The sequence below is a fragment of the Typopeltis vanoorti genome, chromosome 2, assembly GCF_054136105.1.
Source record: "Typopeltis vanoorti isolate ZY-2024b chromosome 2, IOZ_Tvanoo_1.0, whole genome shotgun sequence".
Classification (NCBI taxonomy): domain Eukaryota; kingdom Metazoa; phylum Arthropoda; class Arachnida; order Uropygi; family Thelyphonidae; genus Typopeltis; species Typopeltis vanoorti.
This window is the reverse complement of record NC_143550.1, coordinates 83,410,111-83,423,661: the sequence shown is the minus strand read 5'-3', so window position 1 is coordinate 83,423,661 and position 13,551 is coordinate 83,410,111. Positions and strand designations below refer to the sequence as shown.

The following is a 13,551-nucleotide window of genomic DNA, read 5'->3' as shown; positions in this document are numbered from 1 at the left end:
TTATTTATTACTAGAAATATCTGCAATCTTTTGAAGTTAGTGCAATGGAACAAGTTATTTTATTCAGTTTTTTTTTTTTCTTCTTCATTTAACTGAAAATACTATGGGAACTGGTTTTCATGATATTGTTAAATAATTTTGTTATATATTCATATCAAAAACGTTTGCAAACAATATTAATATGACCTGAACAATCCATTTTTATATTCTTGCAAAATTCTAAATATGGTTATCACCGTGCTAACAATTTTAGATGTTTTTCTGCTTTTATGAAAGAGAAATAATGTTAAACTACATTAGTTGATTCCAATTTTGAGACTATCACAAATTTAGATTGGGGGGTTGGGGGTGGAAAGTTCTCATAAATAATAAGAACAATAATATCAATGAAAGTATCCAATTCTGAATAAACAGTGGAAATAATTGCAACATATCATATGAACATAAATTTAAAATTTATGTTTTTCTTGTAGATAAACTTATACGTTGATGATACATAACTGTCAATTTTTTGGGAAAGACAACGTATACTATTATATTAATTAAAAAACTTTAATTAATACTTCCTATATTACCTGAAGATGGTAATGTAACATTACCGAAATATAGGAAGTATTAATAAAAGTTTTTTTAATTAATATAATAGTATATGCTGTCTTTCCCTAAAAACTGACAGCTACAATTTATTTATTTTGAGATATTTTAGGTATTCAATTACACCATCCCCATCCATACCAGGAACTGAATTATAAGTACTTTTTTGTCTAATAATTTTGTACAAGTCTGCAATCTATTACTTCATTTTACCGTTTCAAGAAAAGAAATAATATTATGATACAGTTGTGTCTGCTGAAGCAGGCAATTCTAAAACTGAACTATTTCTCTGAAACTGATTATTTCAGCCATTACTTTCTTTTCCTTCTGAGACTGGTAACAGTTCTTTTAAGGCAGTGGTGTACAACCTTTTTTTACTACGCGAGCTATTTTTCTATACAAAGTTATTCAGTGATCTACTCTGTTACATAGATCACGTTCCCCCAACCTGATATCTGATTACGCACAAATAAACAACTAAAAACTTTGTGTATTTAAAAATTTATTTATCACTTTTAATTATTTTTAATACAACAAATATTTTAATAGAACAAAAAAATAAAAAAATATATATTGGAATAAAATATTTATTTCTCTATTTTGGAAAACCAAAGTTAGAAAAAACAACAGATTGATTACAAACTCACAAGTTTCAGGAAATGCTGGATGACTAAAAAAAAAAAAAGTTAATGTGAAATTTGGCATTGTTTGGGCCTCGCAATATTTTCATAGTCAAGTTGATATGAAGAAGTACAAATATCAATAATAACAATCATCGAAATGATCATTTGTAATTTGGTTTCTTAATTGATTTTTTATGACGGTCATATTTGAAAAAGCGGATTCTGACAACTATATCAATTGAAACATGACAGAATTTTACGCGCGATATCAGTTAATATTGGGAATTTTTCATGTGCATGCTTCCAAATGACCTCATTGTTTATTGATTTTAAATGTAAACTATTCTGAATGTTTATTATCTCAAGTTCTACTTCAGCTTAGTTTATATCAAATAGCCCACTAATTTTATTTGAAATTTCTGTGATGTTCAAATTTTCTTCAAATGGATTATTGATAAAACACACAATCATTTGTTTTATTAAAATCTTTAAATCTTGAATTTATTTCTTCCTCAACTAATTCTATTTCACGAATAAATTCTTTTAAATCATAGCGAAGCATTTCTTGATTTTGTTCAAAAAATTTTAATAAATATGAAAGATGTCTAAATTCGTGGTCATTTTTATTTTTCTTCAATAAAAGTAAGTATTGTTGGAGGAGTTTAAGGGTCAAAGCTATATAACTGAGAGGAGACCTCCACATAGCCTTTAAAAGAATGTGGAGAACCGACCAGGGCTTCTGATCTAATGTCCAATCCTCACCTTCTCGTGGTGAACCCTGTTGGGTATCTACCTGGACACTGAATGAACGAGAATGGGCTGGCAATTTGGGATTTAGCATACCAAATTGTATTCTTATTGGCTTAAACCAATATAGAAAATGATGGTACAACATGACAAAATTTCATGCCAGTTGGGGCATCGTCCAGATAAACAAGACTCCCATTGTTTTCGTCACAAAACCAGGGCAAACAGCGAAAAGTTAGTTACTGGAACAAATCTGAAAGCACACCACAACTCAACATCGTTACTTATGCTGATAGTACCGATCTTTAACTCTAACCACAGTTTAAGATCGGTACTAACAACATAAGAGGCCTGAATGGCAAAGAAATAGAGCTAGTTGAAGAATTATATAAGTACCAGATAGACATAATAGGGGTGATTGAAACAAAAAAGACAAAAACTGGTGAGATCTTTCTGAGCAATAAATACAAAATGTAATATTCAGGAAATGACAATCAAGGAAAAGAAGGAGTAGCCATAGTATTCAACTCAAAATACGAGGCCAATCTTCTTGAATGGCAGGCAGTCTCAAGTAGAGTGATGTGGACAAATATGAGAATGGGGAATGGACAATGAGACTTATTTGTACCTATGGTCCCACAGAAGGTTCCACTAAGGTAGAAGTGGAGGAATGTTTTGATGCTTTAGAAAAAGCAACTGACACAACGAAAAGGGAAAAGTTGGTCCTTGTTGGGGATCTAAATAGCAGAGTAGGAAATGATTGTCAGACATACAAAAATATTTTGGGAAAATTTGGAGAAAAGAGCAAAGCTAATAATAATGGCAAATACCTGTTGGATGTCTGCTCAGGACATGGACTGGTTATTACTAACACCATGTTCCAACATAAAAATGTGCACAAATTCACATGGAGAGAAGAGGCAAGGAATAAGAAAAGTCTCATTGACTATGTTATTGTTGATAGTGATGTTTTCTCCCTGGTGCAGGACACCAGAGTGTACAGAGGATTTGAAATTGGAAGCGATCACTATTTAGTCCTGAGCAGGATAAAATTGAATTTCATATTGAAAAGAATAACATGTAAGAAAGTTTTAAAGCGAATAAAAGTTGAGCAGCTCTCAGATGTGAACTATAGACTAAAATACAGAAAGATTATTAAAGAAAAAATGAAAGCATTTGAGAACAGGAACTAAACCTTGGAGATTCAGTGGCAAGCCTTGAAAAAAAACCTAATTGATTCAGCCAGAAAGGCATGTGGTGAGGTTGTCTGCAAGGATAGAAAAATCAGAACTCCATGGTGGACACAGGAAGTTAAAGAGGTAGTGAAGGAAAAGAAGAAAGCATATCAAAAGTTCCTGACAAACAAGTCTGCTTTTGCTCTTAGAGAATACAGAGACAAATGTAAGAAAGCGAAACACTGTATAAAACTAGCTAAACAAAAGTCATGGGAGGACTTTGGCAAGAACATAGAAAATAAATATCAGGAAGGTGGTAAGATATTCTGGAGGTTGTTGAAGAAGCTTAGAAATGGAGGAAAGAGTGCTGTAAAAGCACTCTTTCCGAGTTAGAGATGATAAAGGTGACATGAAAACAGGAGAAATTGAAAAATTGTATAAATGAAACAAGCAGTGATATTTAGCAATTATTGCAAGATTTATGCAAGTATACTTGAGAAACAGTTGAGAAGAATTGTGGAAGAAAAGCTGGGTGAAGAACAAACTGGATTCAGGCCAAATAGAGGCTGTCAGGATCAGATCTTCACATTATGACAAATAGTTGAGAAAGCATGGGAATATAACAAAGATCTATATTTAAGTTTTGTCGATCTGGAAAAGGCATACAACAAGGTGCCAAGAGAGAAGCTATTCAATACGCTACAGCTATATGTTGACAATGGGGCATTATATCAAGCAATGCTTAGTCTTTATTTGAGTTCTAAGTCAGCAGTTAGGATTGAAGGAAGTACAGGAAGGTGGTTTAAATGTTAAATCTGGTGACAAGGATGTACATTATCCCCTCTGTTATTCATTGTCTATATGGATCACACTATGAAGGAAAGTGGTATTAAACATGATATCATACTTCTAAATAAATTTGCTACAAGTCTGCAAGATTCTCTGACTAAATTGAATAACTGTTGTAATAGATATGGTATGAAGGTCAGCAATAAAAAAAGACAGAGACAATGAAAATATGCAGAATTGTCGACTGCGTTGTGAATGGAGAACCTGTGGAACAAGTAAAACATTTCAGCTACTTAGGCACGATTTTTAGTGAAGATGATAAATTAAATGTAGAAATAGAGAACAGAATCAACAAAGCTGGTATGGTAGGAAGTCAATTGAATAAATTTATATGGAATAAGAGAGAAATTAGTCAAAGCACTAAATTAGCTGGAGCAGGGTCAAAAAGTAAAACACTTGACCAAAGACTAGAGACCGCAGATATGAGAGTCCTGAGAAAGATTATAGGCGTGAACAGATGGCATCAATGGCAATATCATATTAAAAATGAGGATATTAGGAAAAAACTTGACATTGTCAGCGTCCAGGAATGCGTTAGCCAAGCTAATCTAAGGTGGTATGGTCACTTAAACAGAATGGGTGAGGAAAGATTAGAAAACAAGTGTTCTCTCCCAGGTTGGCAGGAAAATGACCAAGAGGAAAACCAAGATATAGGTGGATTGATACTGTACAAAGTGCCTTAGACGATAGAAATATAAGATCTGATAATGTTGGAGTCTTGACAAGTAACAGACTGATTTGAAGGAAAATTGTAGATAGGAAGTTAGTAATGATGTAAATATTTCATGTAGTACTATCATGTCCTGTACACCTGTTGAGAGTACATCACAGGAATTTGATAATGATGAGTATTGTTGGAAAGTTTTTATTGAACTTAACATGTCAATCAAATTTTTATCTCTACCTTTTAACTCTAAATTTAAATTGCTTAATTTCGTACAGAAATCTACTAAAAATGATAAGTGTAACAACCATATATGGGTACTATTAGAGATCTACTCCAATCATCGGGAATTCGTTCCTCTGTCCAGGCTCTCTGAACTATGCAGTGCAGCCACTGTAAGACTTTTATATCCCCATACTTCAGCATTTCTGGTCGAATATCATCTACTCCTGCTGATTTTCCACATTTCAAGCCTTTGATGGCTTTTTCTAATTCAAATATGGATATATGTATTCCTGACTGTATGCCTGTTGAGTGTTCTTTTACCACTGTGCTATCACTGCTCGTTTCATTTAGCAATTTTTCAAGGATATCTTTTTCTTCTGTTTTTTCATGTCACCTTTATCATCTATAACTCCTTTTACAGCACTCTTTCCTCCATTCCTAAGCTTCTTCAACAACCTCCAGAATATCTTACCACCTTCTTGATGTTTATTTTCTACGTTCTCGCCAAAGTCTTCCCATTATTTTTGTTTAGTTAGTTTTGCACAGTGTTTCTTTCTTACATTTATCTCTGTATTCTCGAAGAGCAAAAGCAGACTTGTTTGCCAGGAACTTTTGATATGCTTTCTTCTCCTTTCCTTCACTACCTCTTTAACTTCCTGTGTTCACCATGGAGTTCTGATTTTTCTATCCTTGCAGACAACCTCACCACATGCCTCTCTGGCCGAATCAATTAGGGTTTTCTTCAAGGCTTGCCACTGAATCTCCAAGGATTGGTTCCTGTTCTCAAACTCTTTCATTTTTTCTTCAATAATCTTTGTGTATTTTAGTCTACAGTTCACATCTGAGAGCTGCTCAACTTTTATTCGCTTTAAAACTTTCTTACATGTTATTCTTTTCAATATGAAATTCAATTTTATCCTGCTCAAGACTAAATAGTGATCGCTTCCAATTTCAAATCCTCTGTACACTCTGGTGTCCTGCACCAGGGAGAAAACATCACTATCAAGAATAACATAGTCAATGAGACTTTTCTTATTCCTTGCCTCTTCTCTCCATGTGAATTTGTGCACATTTTTATGTTGGAACATGGTGTTAGTAATAACCAGTCCATGTCCTGAGCAGACATCCAACAGATATTTGCCATTATTATTAGCTTTGCTCTTTTCTCCAAATTTTCCCAAAATATTTTTGTATGTCTCACAATCATTTCCTACTCTGCTATTTAGATCCCCAACAAGGACCAACTTTTCCCTTTTCGTTGTGTCAGTTGCTTTTTCTAAAGCATCAAAACATTCCTCCACTTCTACCTTAGTGGAACCTTCTGTGGGACCATAGGTACAAATAAGTCTCATTGTCCAGTTCCCCATTCTCATATTTACCCACATCACTCTACTTGAGACTGCCTGCCATTCAAGAAGATTGGCATTGTATTTTGAATTTTAATACTATGGCTACTACTCCTTTTCCTTAATTGTCATTTCCTGAATATAACATTTTGTATTTATTGCTCAGAAAGAACTCACCGGTTTTTGTCTTTTTTGTTTCAATCACCCCTATTATGTTTATCTGGTACTTATCTAATTCCTCAGCTAGCTGCATTTCTTTGCCATTCAGGCTTCTTATGTTGATAGTACCAATCTTTAACTCTGGTGATGTTGAGTTGGGGTGTGCTTTCAGATTTGTTCCAGTAGCTGACATTTTGCTGTTTGCCCTGGTTCCCTGGCGAAAACAACAGGGGCCTTGTTTAACTGGGCGACGCTCCAGCCGGCATGAAATTTTGTCATGTTGTACCATCATTTTTTATTTTGGTTTAACCAATAGGTATACAATTTGGTCGGATAAATCCCAAATTGCCAGCCCATCCTCGTTCATTCAGTATCCAACCAGATACCCAAAACGGTGCACCACGAGAAGGTGAGGATTGGACATTAGGTCAGAAGCCCTGGTCGTTTCTCTGCATTCCTTTAAAGGCTACGTGGAGGTTTCTTCTCAGTTATACAGCTTTGACCCTTAAGCACTCCTCAGTTATGATTTATGTTGTTTTATTTTCACACATGTAAAATCCATATCCCTTGTGAATGAACAAATAAAATGTAAAGCAAAATGTTGAAATATTGAAAGAAAATTTCTGATGCAGGAAATTCCAAATAAGACAGTTTACTTTTAGTCAAGTGGTCTTGAGACCACTTGACTAAATGTAAACTGGATGTTGTAACTCCACTGCAATTAATCCATTAATGGCTCTAACTGTGAAAGATTAATGGAAGAGAAGGATAATTACAAGGTGAAATGTAGAAAGCCAAAGTGATCATGTAGAAAGCCATTTGGTAGAGAAGGTAAAGCAAGCACTATCTCCTGAAGGCAATCTTTCACATTTACAGTCGGTTCTTGTTACTAGAGATTCCAATTTGCATTGAGATGTCTGTAATATTATGAAATAAAAGAACTGTTGTAGCATGAGATGTCTTTCTTCATGCAGTAGTCATGAAGTACAGTAGAAATTACTATTAGTGCAGTAAAATATAAATTAATACTGTTGACAAAATAATTACAGTATTTTTAATTTAAAAGACTTGAAAAATTCTGTGAATTTCTATTTGGTTAAAGATATTATATAGATATTATACAAGTTATGCCTAACTAACTAAATAAATTTATTGCACTGATAGTAATTTGTACTGTAATTTCTTTATGATTTGGGTATTTTGTGGTGGTAGTGTAGCTTAAAATTAATAAAAAGAAACAGTTTCATTCTTTCTCTTCTATTACCAAAATGTCATTATCACAGGACATTTATGGTGTGATTCTTTGCAGTGGGGGGGAGTCTACTTTGGGCACCATGTTTAAGAAGAATCATTCCCACCACCTCAACTAATCCATTTTCGTATACTCCCCACTCACTCTCTCTCTCTCTCTATCCAAAAATATCTTCCTGTTACCATTTGAAGAATCTTCTCAATATCTATTTTATAAATACTTAATAACTTGCATATCTATCTCATATACCATTTTATGTTCAAAACTCTGCTGACTGCACCCTTCAGTCTATCATTCTTCATGGCATTTACAAAGCCTCATGAAGAGGCTTTGTAAATTGCATTTCCTCAATTTCTTCATACCCCAGATTCCAAAGACCGGTTACCACCTTAGTCAATATTCTTTAGTCCCTTCCTAACATATTCTCATCACCATGTGAAACTAGTACCCAAATCTGCAAATAATCCATGTGGCCTAATCAATGCCTTATTTTCTCCACATTCCTTTAAAGGCTATGTGGAGGTCTCCTCTCATTTATACAGCTTTGACCCTTAAGCACCCCCCTTTAAGGGTTGTATGATTGTTGTACCCCATAAGGCTTAATTAGAACTTGGATCTTTTTATAGAAAAAACTATATTTAGAGGTGTTTAAACGCTCATGGTACTTGATGTAATTTGTATGGTCACCATGACAAATGGCTGTGAATCTTCCAGAATGGTCAAATTAGGATAAAACCATAGCAAGGGATCTGATAAACACCACAAAAGCCAATATGGAGAAACCTGTCCTTACCTAGAAATGAAGAAATCTTACAAAACTTACAGGATCTATTTGATCTATTTGAATACCAAGAGGACTTAAGTATCTTTGCAAGATAGCTCTATAGTTGTTTATGGTTTTGACGAACAACCCATGAAAATATCAGATAAGAAAATGGATTTGATGTGCTGTATTTCTTGATGTAGCATGACATTAGTAGAGTGAGCTCAATGGATGAGAGTTCTTATGGTGTCAGAATTTTGGTATTTTTGATAAGGGTAATGCTGAAATTTAGCACAAATATAATAACCAGTGTGTTTTCTTTCAAAATATGTGAAATGAACTTTCCAAAAGAGCAAAAATTATTATTCTCCACACATATCTGCACAACATTGAATGCTTAGGATGATTTGTGAAAAAGCCTTAAATTATAAGGGAACAACTTTCCTCTATGCTAGGTAGTTAACCGTGTTACTTAAACAGTGATCCTTATCGCAATTAACTGATTTGTTTTGCTTGTTTGAATAGGTACTCTATTTTAAACTCAGATTTTGCATTAACAATGCTAATTTTTTGTTATGTGTGCATGCTCTTGTATACCAAGATACATGGGCAAACATTTTATAATAAATATTTCCTTCTTTTGTGTAAGTGATCTCTTTCTAATTCTTGTATGGCCTGTTTGGCCATGCTGAGTGCATGGATGCTTTATGAAAGTATTTAAGCAGAGATAAATTCTATCATCTGGTGTGAGACTGCTGGCTACTGGAGGCTTGAAGTGGCTTAAAGAACTTGCTTTAAATTATATTAAAATAAAATTTTACATTACAACCGTTATATCAAAATTATTCAGCACAGGAGGCTTCACAAGAGCAGTTCAAATCCAGTCGTGGGTGGTTTGAAAATTTCCGAAAAGGACCGGCATTCACTCCGTTGTCAGGCAGTGAGCTCTGATTCTAAGGCAGCTGAGGAATTTGTAAAAACCTTTGCTGAATTGATCGAAGCCAAAGGATACATCCCCCAACAAATTTTCAACTGTGACAAAAAAGATGCCAAGCAAAACTTACATAACAGCAGAAGAAAAGAAGATGCCAGGTAACAAGCCCATGAAGGATAGGTTGACCCTCGCATTGTGTGCAAATATGAGTGGTGATTGCAAGATCAAGTCGCTGCTTGTATACCACTCAGAAAACCCCAGAGCCTTCAAGACACATAAGGTTTTAAAAGAAAAACTGCAGATTATGTGGAGGGCAAACCCAAAGGCATGGGTCACCAGGCAGTTTTTTGTACAGTGGGTCAACTTGGTCTTTGGTCCTGCTGTTAAGGAATATCTTGAGGTCAATAACTTCCCCCTGCAAGCCCTTCTTGTCCTTGACAATGCTCCTGCCCACCCACCAAACCTCGAGGAGTTCAGCTTTATAAAGGTTCTCTACTTTCCACCCAACACCACCGCTATCCTACAGCCCATGGACCAACAGTGATCTCCAATTTCAAGAAACTTTTTACCAAACACATGTTCCGACGCTGCTTTGAGATTACGGAAAGCACAAACCTCACCCTTCGAGCGTTCTGGAAGGACCACTACAACTTTGTCATATGCTTCAAAATTATTGAAATGGCCTGGCAGGGTGTTACAAAAAGCAATTTGATCTCTGCATGGAAAAAGCTGTGGCCTGAGGCTGTGGCTGAAAGGGACTTTGAAGGATTTAGACCTGAACAGGAAGTGCTGGAGGAGATTGTGTCCCTCGGAAAGTCCATGGGCCTGGAAGTGAATGAGGGAGACATCGAAGACCTTGTCGCTGCACATTCCGAGGAACTGACGACGGAGGAGTTGACGGAACTACACACACACAGCAACATACAGAGGTTCTGCAGGAGATTGGTACAACCACAGAGGCAGAGGAGGTTATATCTTCAAGTGAGATAAAGAACGTGTTGGCAATGTGGGAAAAAGTTTCGGACTTTATTGAAAAGAAACACCCTGAAAAAGTAGCAACTGGTCATGCAGCGGCGCTATTTAATGATACTTGCCTAACTCATTTCAGAAACATTCTAAAAGGGAGAAAGAAACAAAGCTCCTTGGACAGGTTTCTATTGAAATGCCCTGCAGATGAAAGTGATGAAAGCATGGCAAAAGAGAAAAAAACTAGTGAAGAAGAAAATTAAGTTAAGCAAAAGTGAAGTGAAAGAAAAAATTAATACCATATGCTAATCGGCTCTGCCAACATCTGTTTATTTCTTTAGATTCTCTTTTACATGTATGTATGTACAGTATTTGATTTTATTTTGTTTGTATACAATATTTGTTCATTATAAATACATTATTATAAAAAAATTGGAGTGCTTTTTTGGGGACTGGTACGAATTAATCTCATTTTAATTAATTTCAATGGGGAAAATTGATTTGAGATACGAGCATTTTGACTTACGAGCACGGTCATGGAATGAATTAAAGTCTTATCTGTATATTGGTAAAACCACAACAGCAATTATTAGTTTCCTATAGTTCTGTTAGTTTAAGTTTTATTTGTTGTCTGAGAGCCAGTGGATCATTATCAAATTAAATTTCTATTCTTCCTATTATCAAAATGTGGATTATTCCTGGTTGAAGATGCTATGTTGGTTATAGATGTGCCATCCAAATAACTAAGTCATAATTTTTGTGGAGATTGGGTTGATGGATAAGCATCTCACAGACTTCCTTTAATTTATATTCATACCAGGTTTTTGTTTTGTTTGTTCATCTTTTCATTTTGGGATTATATGTCCTATTTTACTATGTAGTGTGTGGTAGAAGTACAATGGATCTGGTACACCTGGATGACCAAGTGAAAGAAGGGAATCCTTAGAAGAGCTGCCTATACTTTTTATTTACATTTATGGTTTAAAAGTGGCCTTAATATTTTACAGTGTATTTATTATCTATTCTTTCAGACATAATAAGGAATGGCTAATGGCCTTATTGTAATCTTTTTCTATTTTTCATTGTATTTTTGAAGGATTCTATGAACTGTTTTCTTGTTGCAGAAAATGAATTTGAAATAATAAGCAAACATTTTGCTATTATTTCAAATTCATTTTACAGAGCTCACTCACCGGAACAAACTGTTAGAGCTTTGTTTTTGAGGGTACTAATGACACCTAGTTTTTATGTAGGGTGGTGGGATATGAGTATGTGTGTGTGTGTGTATTGGCCCATGCATGTAGGTTTATGGTAAGCATAAGTGAAGGATTGACAGCCTGGCGAACATGAAAGAAGCACATCCAGAAAATGAGGTGTATTATTGTTTTTGATTTCAATGGTGAATTAAATGCATCTATTCTTTGTTTAGATGACAGAGGAAACTCTTTAAAGTCTGGCAGATACGAGGCTAAATGGCAAATATGTCTCAATGTTTTTTTTTTTTTTTTTTTTTTGTATGTGTTGATAGATAAGCATCTTTATCAAATTTCATCATTTATAAGTTTTATTTATATGAATGTTTATATGGATGTTGATGCAACAATATATTAATTCTACTATATACATTGTTTTTATTATTATTTATTTTTTTAATCATCACCTTGAATTATTTCCATATTTATATATAATGAAAAAATAACATAGTGCCACTAGTAAACTATCATTATAAATACATACCTGCCCATTCCTCTCACAATTGGCTTTCTCCTCAGTTCTTCAGCTCTTGGAATATAAGAAAACCTGTTTCAGTGTTATAAATAGTTTTCCAATACATAGTGGCATTGTTTTCTTAATAAATGACTCATAAAAAAATATACATATGATTTGTTAATATCCAATGTCACAGTTTACTAATGCAGTTATATGAAAAAAAAAAAAAATATTATTCGTGACACCTCCAAAGAGTCCGTAGACTCATTGTGGGAGGACACCCACTGTACATCTCTCCATCTTCACCACTACAACAATCATACCCTGTAGATTAATTAATAAATTGCATCTACTGCCCACTACTACCACAACTAGTATTTTTTGTCTGTAAATTGCATGTCCTAAAGGGCCGATGTGTCTGTATGTGGGATGAAAAACCCTGTTACCTCCGTATAAGATCGGCTAACTCACCTTCGATTGAAAAAGTCCATATAAAGATTCCTCCTGTCAGGACGAGAATTGAACTTAGGCCTTTTCCAATCAAAGGGTGCAACGTACCATCGTTTTTCCAATTGCGCTACAGAGGCACTTATGTTATAAACTTATAACATGTGTTTATGGTTTATGTTATAAACATTATAATAATGTTAAAAATGCAAACTGTTTTGTGAAACAATTTTCATTTTCTCTTACAGTTACAATCCTATTAACACTAAGCACAATTCGGTCATCTTCCTATGCTTCAAAATAAAACTTTAGTTACTGAATTAAAAGAGAATACGGCACTGAATTTATTGCGGTGATTGCACAGTGCTATGTCATTATTCATTGTATACTGAGTAATTTGCAAAATACACAAAACTGAAGGATTATAAACTGGTAGGAATATTTTAAGTCACAGAATGGATCAATTTTATGCCGAGACCTTTTCATTATGTACAAGGGTGATCTGAAAAGTTCTCGGCCTAACAATGAAAAACGAATTTATAATTTCAAAATTATTTTTATCTTTCAACATAATCTTCCTTAAAGTTAATGCATTTATTCCAGGAATGCTGCAGTGCCATTATCCTGTCCCTGTAGTGGTTGTCAGTAAGATCTGCAAAATACCCTCTACAGCTGCAATCACCTCTTGATTCGAAGAAAAACGCTGACTGACCAGCGAGTTTTAGTTTTGAGAAGAGATAGAAGTCAGAGGGAGCCAAATCTGAGGAATAGGGTGGATATTCCAACAATTCATAGTGCACAGCCCTTAATTTTCCCATTGCCAAAAATTCATCAGGACAATGCACCTGCTTTGTGGGCAGGTGCATTGTCCTGATGGTTTGATGATGATTTTTTCTGCAAACTGGGCCTTTTCTCATGAATATTTTGACTAGAATGGTTAAAAGATCAACAGTCTAGTTTTATAAACAAATGTTTCAATTTTTCTTTTTGTTCTTGTTACTTGTAGCCATTTAGGTGGTAATCTTAATTTTATTTTAACAAGGAAGTGGTCACTGCCTATTTCATATCGTCTGTGAAGGGGCAATCATCTCGATTGT

The 13,551-nt window shown here is 34.6% G+C and overlaps 1 protein-coding gene across 2 annotated transcripts in view; it reads right to left on the bottom strand.

Annotated features, from left to right (window-relative positions):
* Positions 1-13,551, bottom strand: part of LOC150109217 (uncharacterized) — a 75,350-nt gene that overhangs the window by 15,753 nt on the left and 46,046 nt on the right. Inside the window, exon 4 of one of the 2 annotated variants that reach the window (XM_090406351.1) lies at positions 12,035-12,097. In XM_090406351.1, the coding sequence (XP_090262477.1) occupies positions 12,035-12,097 (63 nt within the window). The remainder of the gene's footprint in view (positions 1-12,034; positions 12,098-13,551) is intronic. The other variant, XM_090406359.1, reaches the window with a different exon arrangement.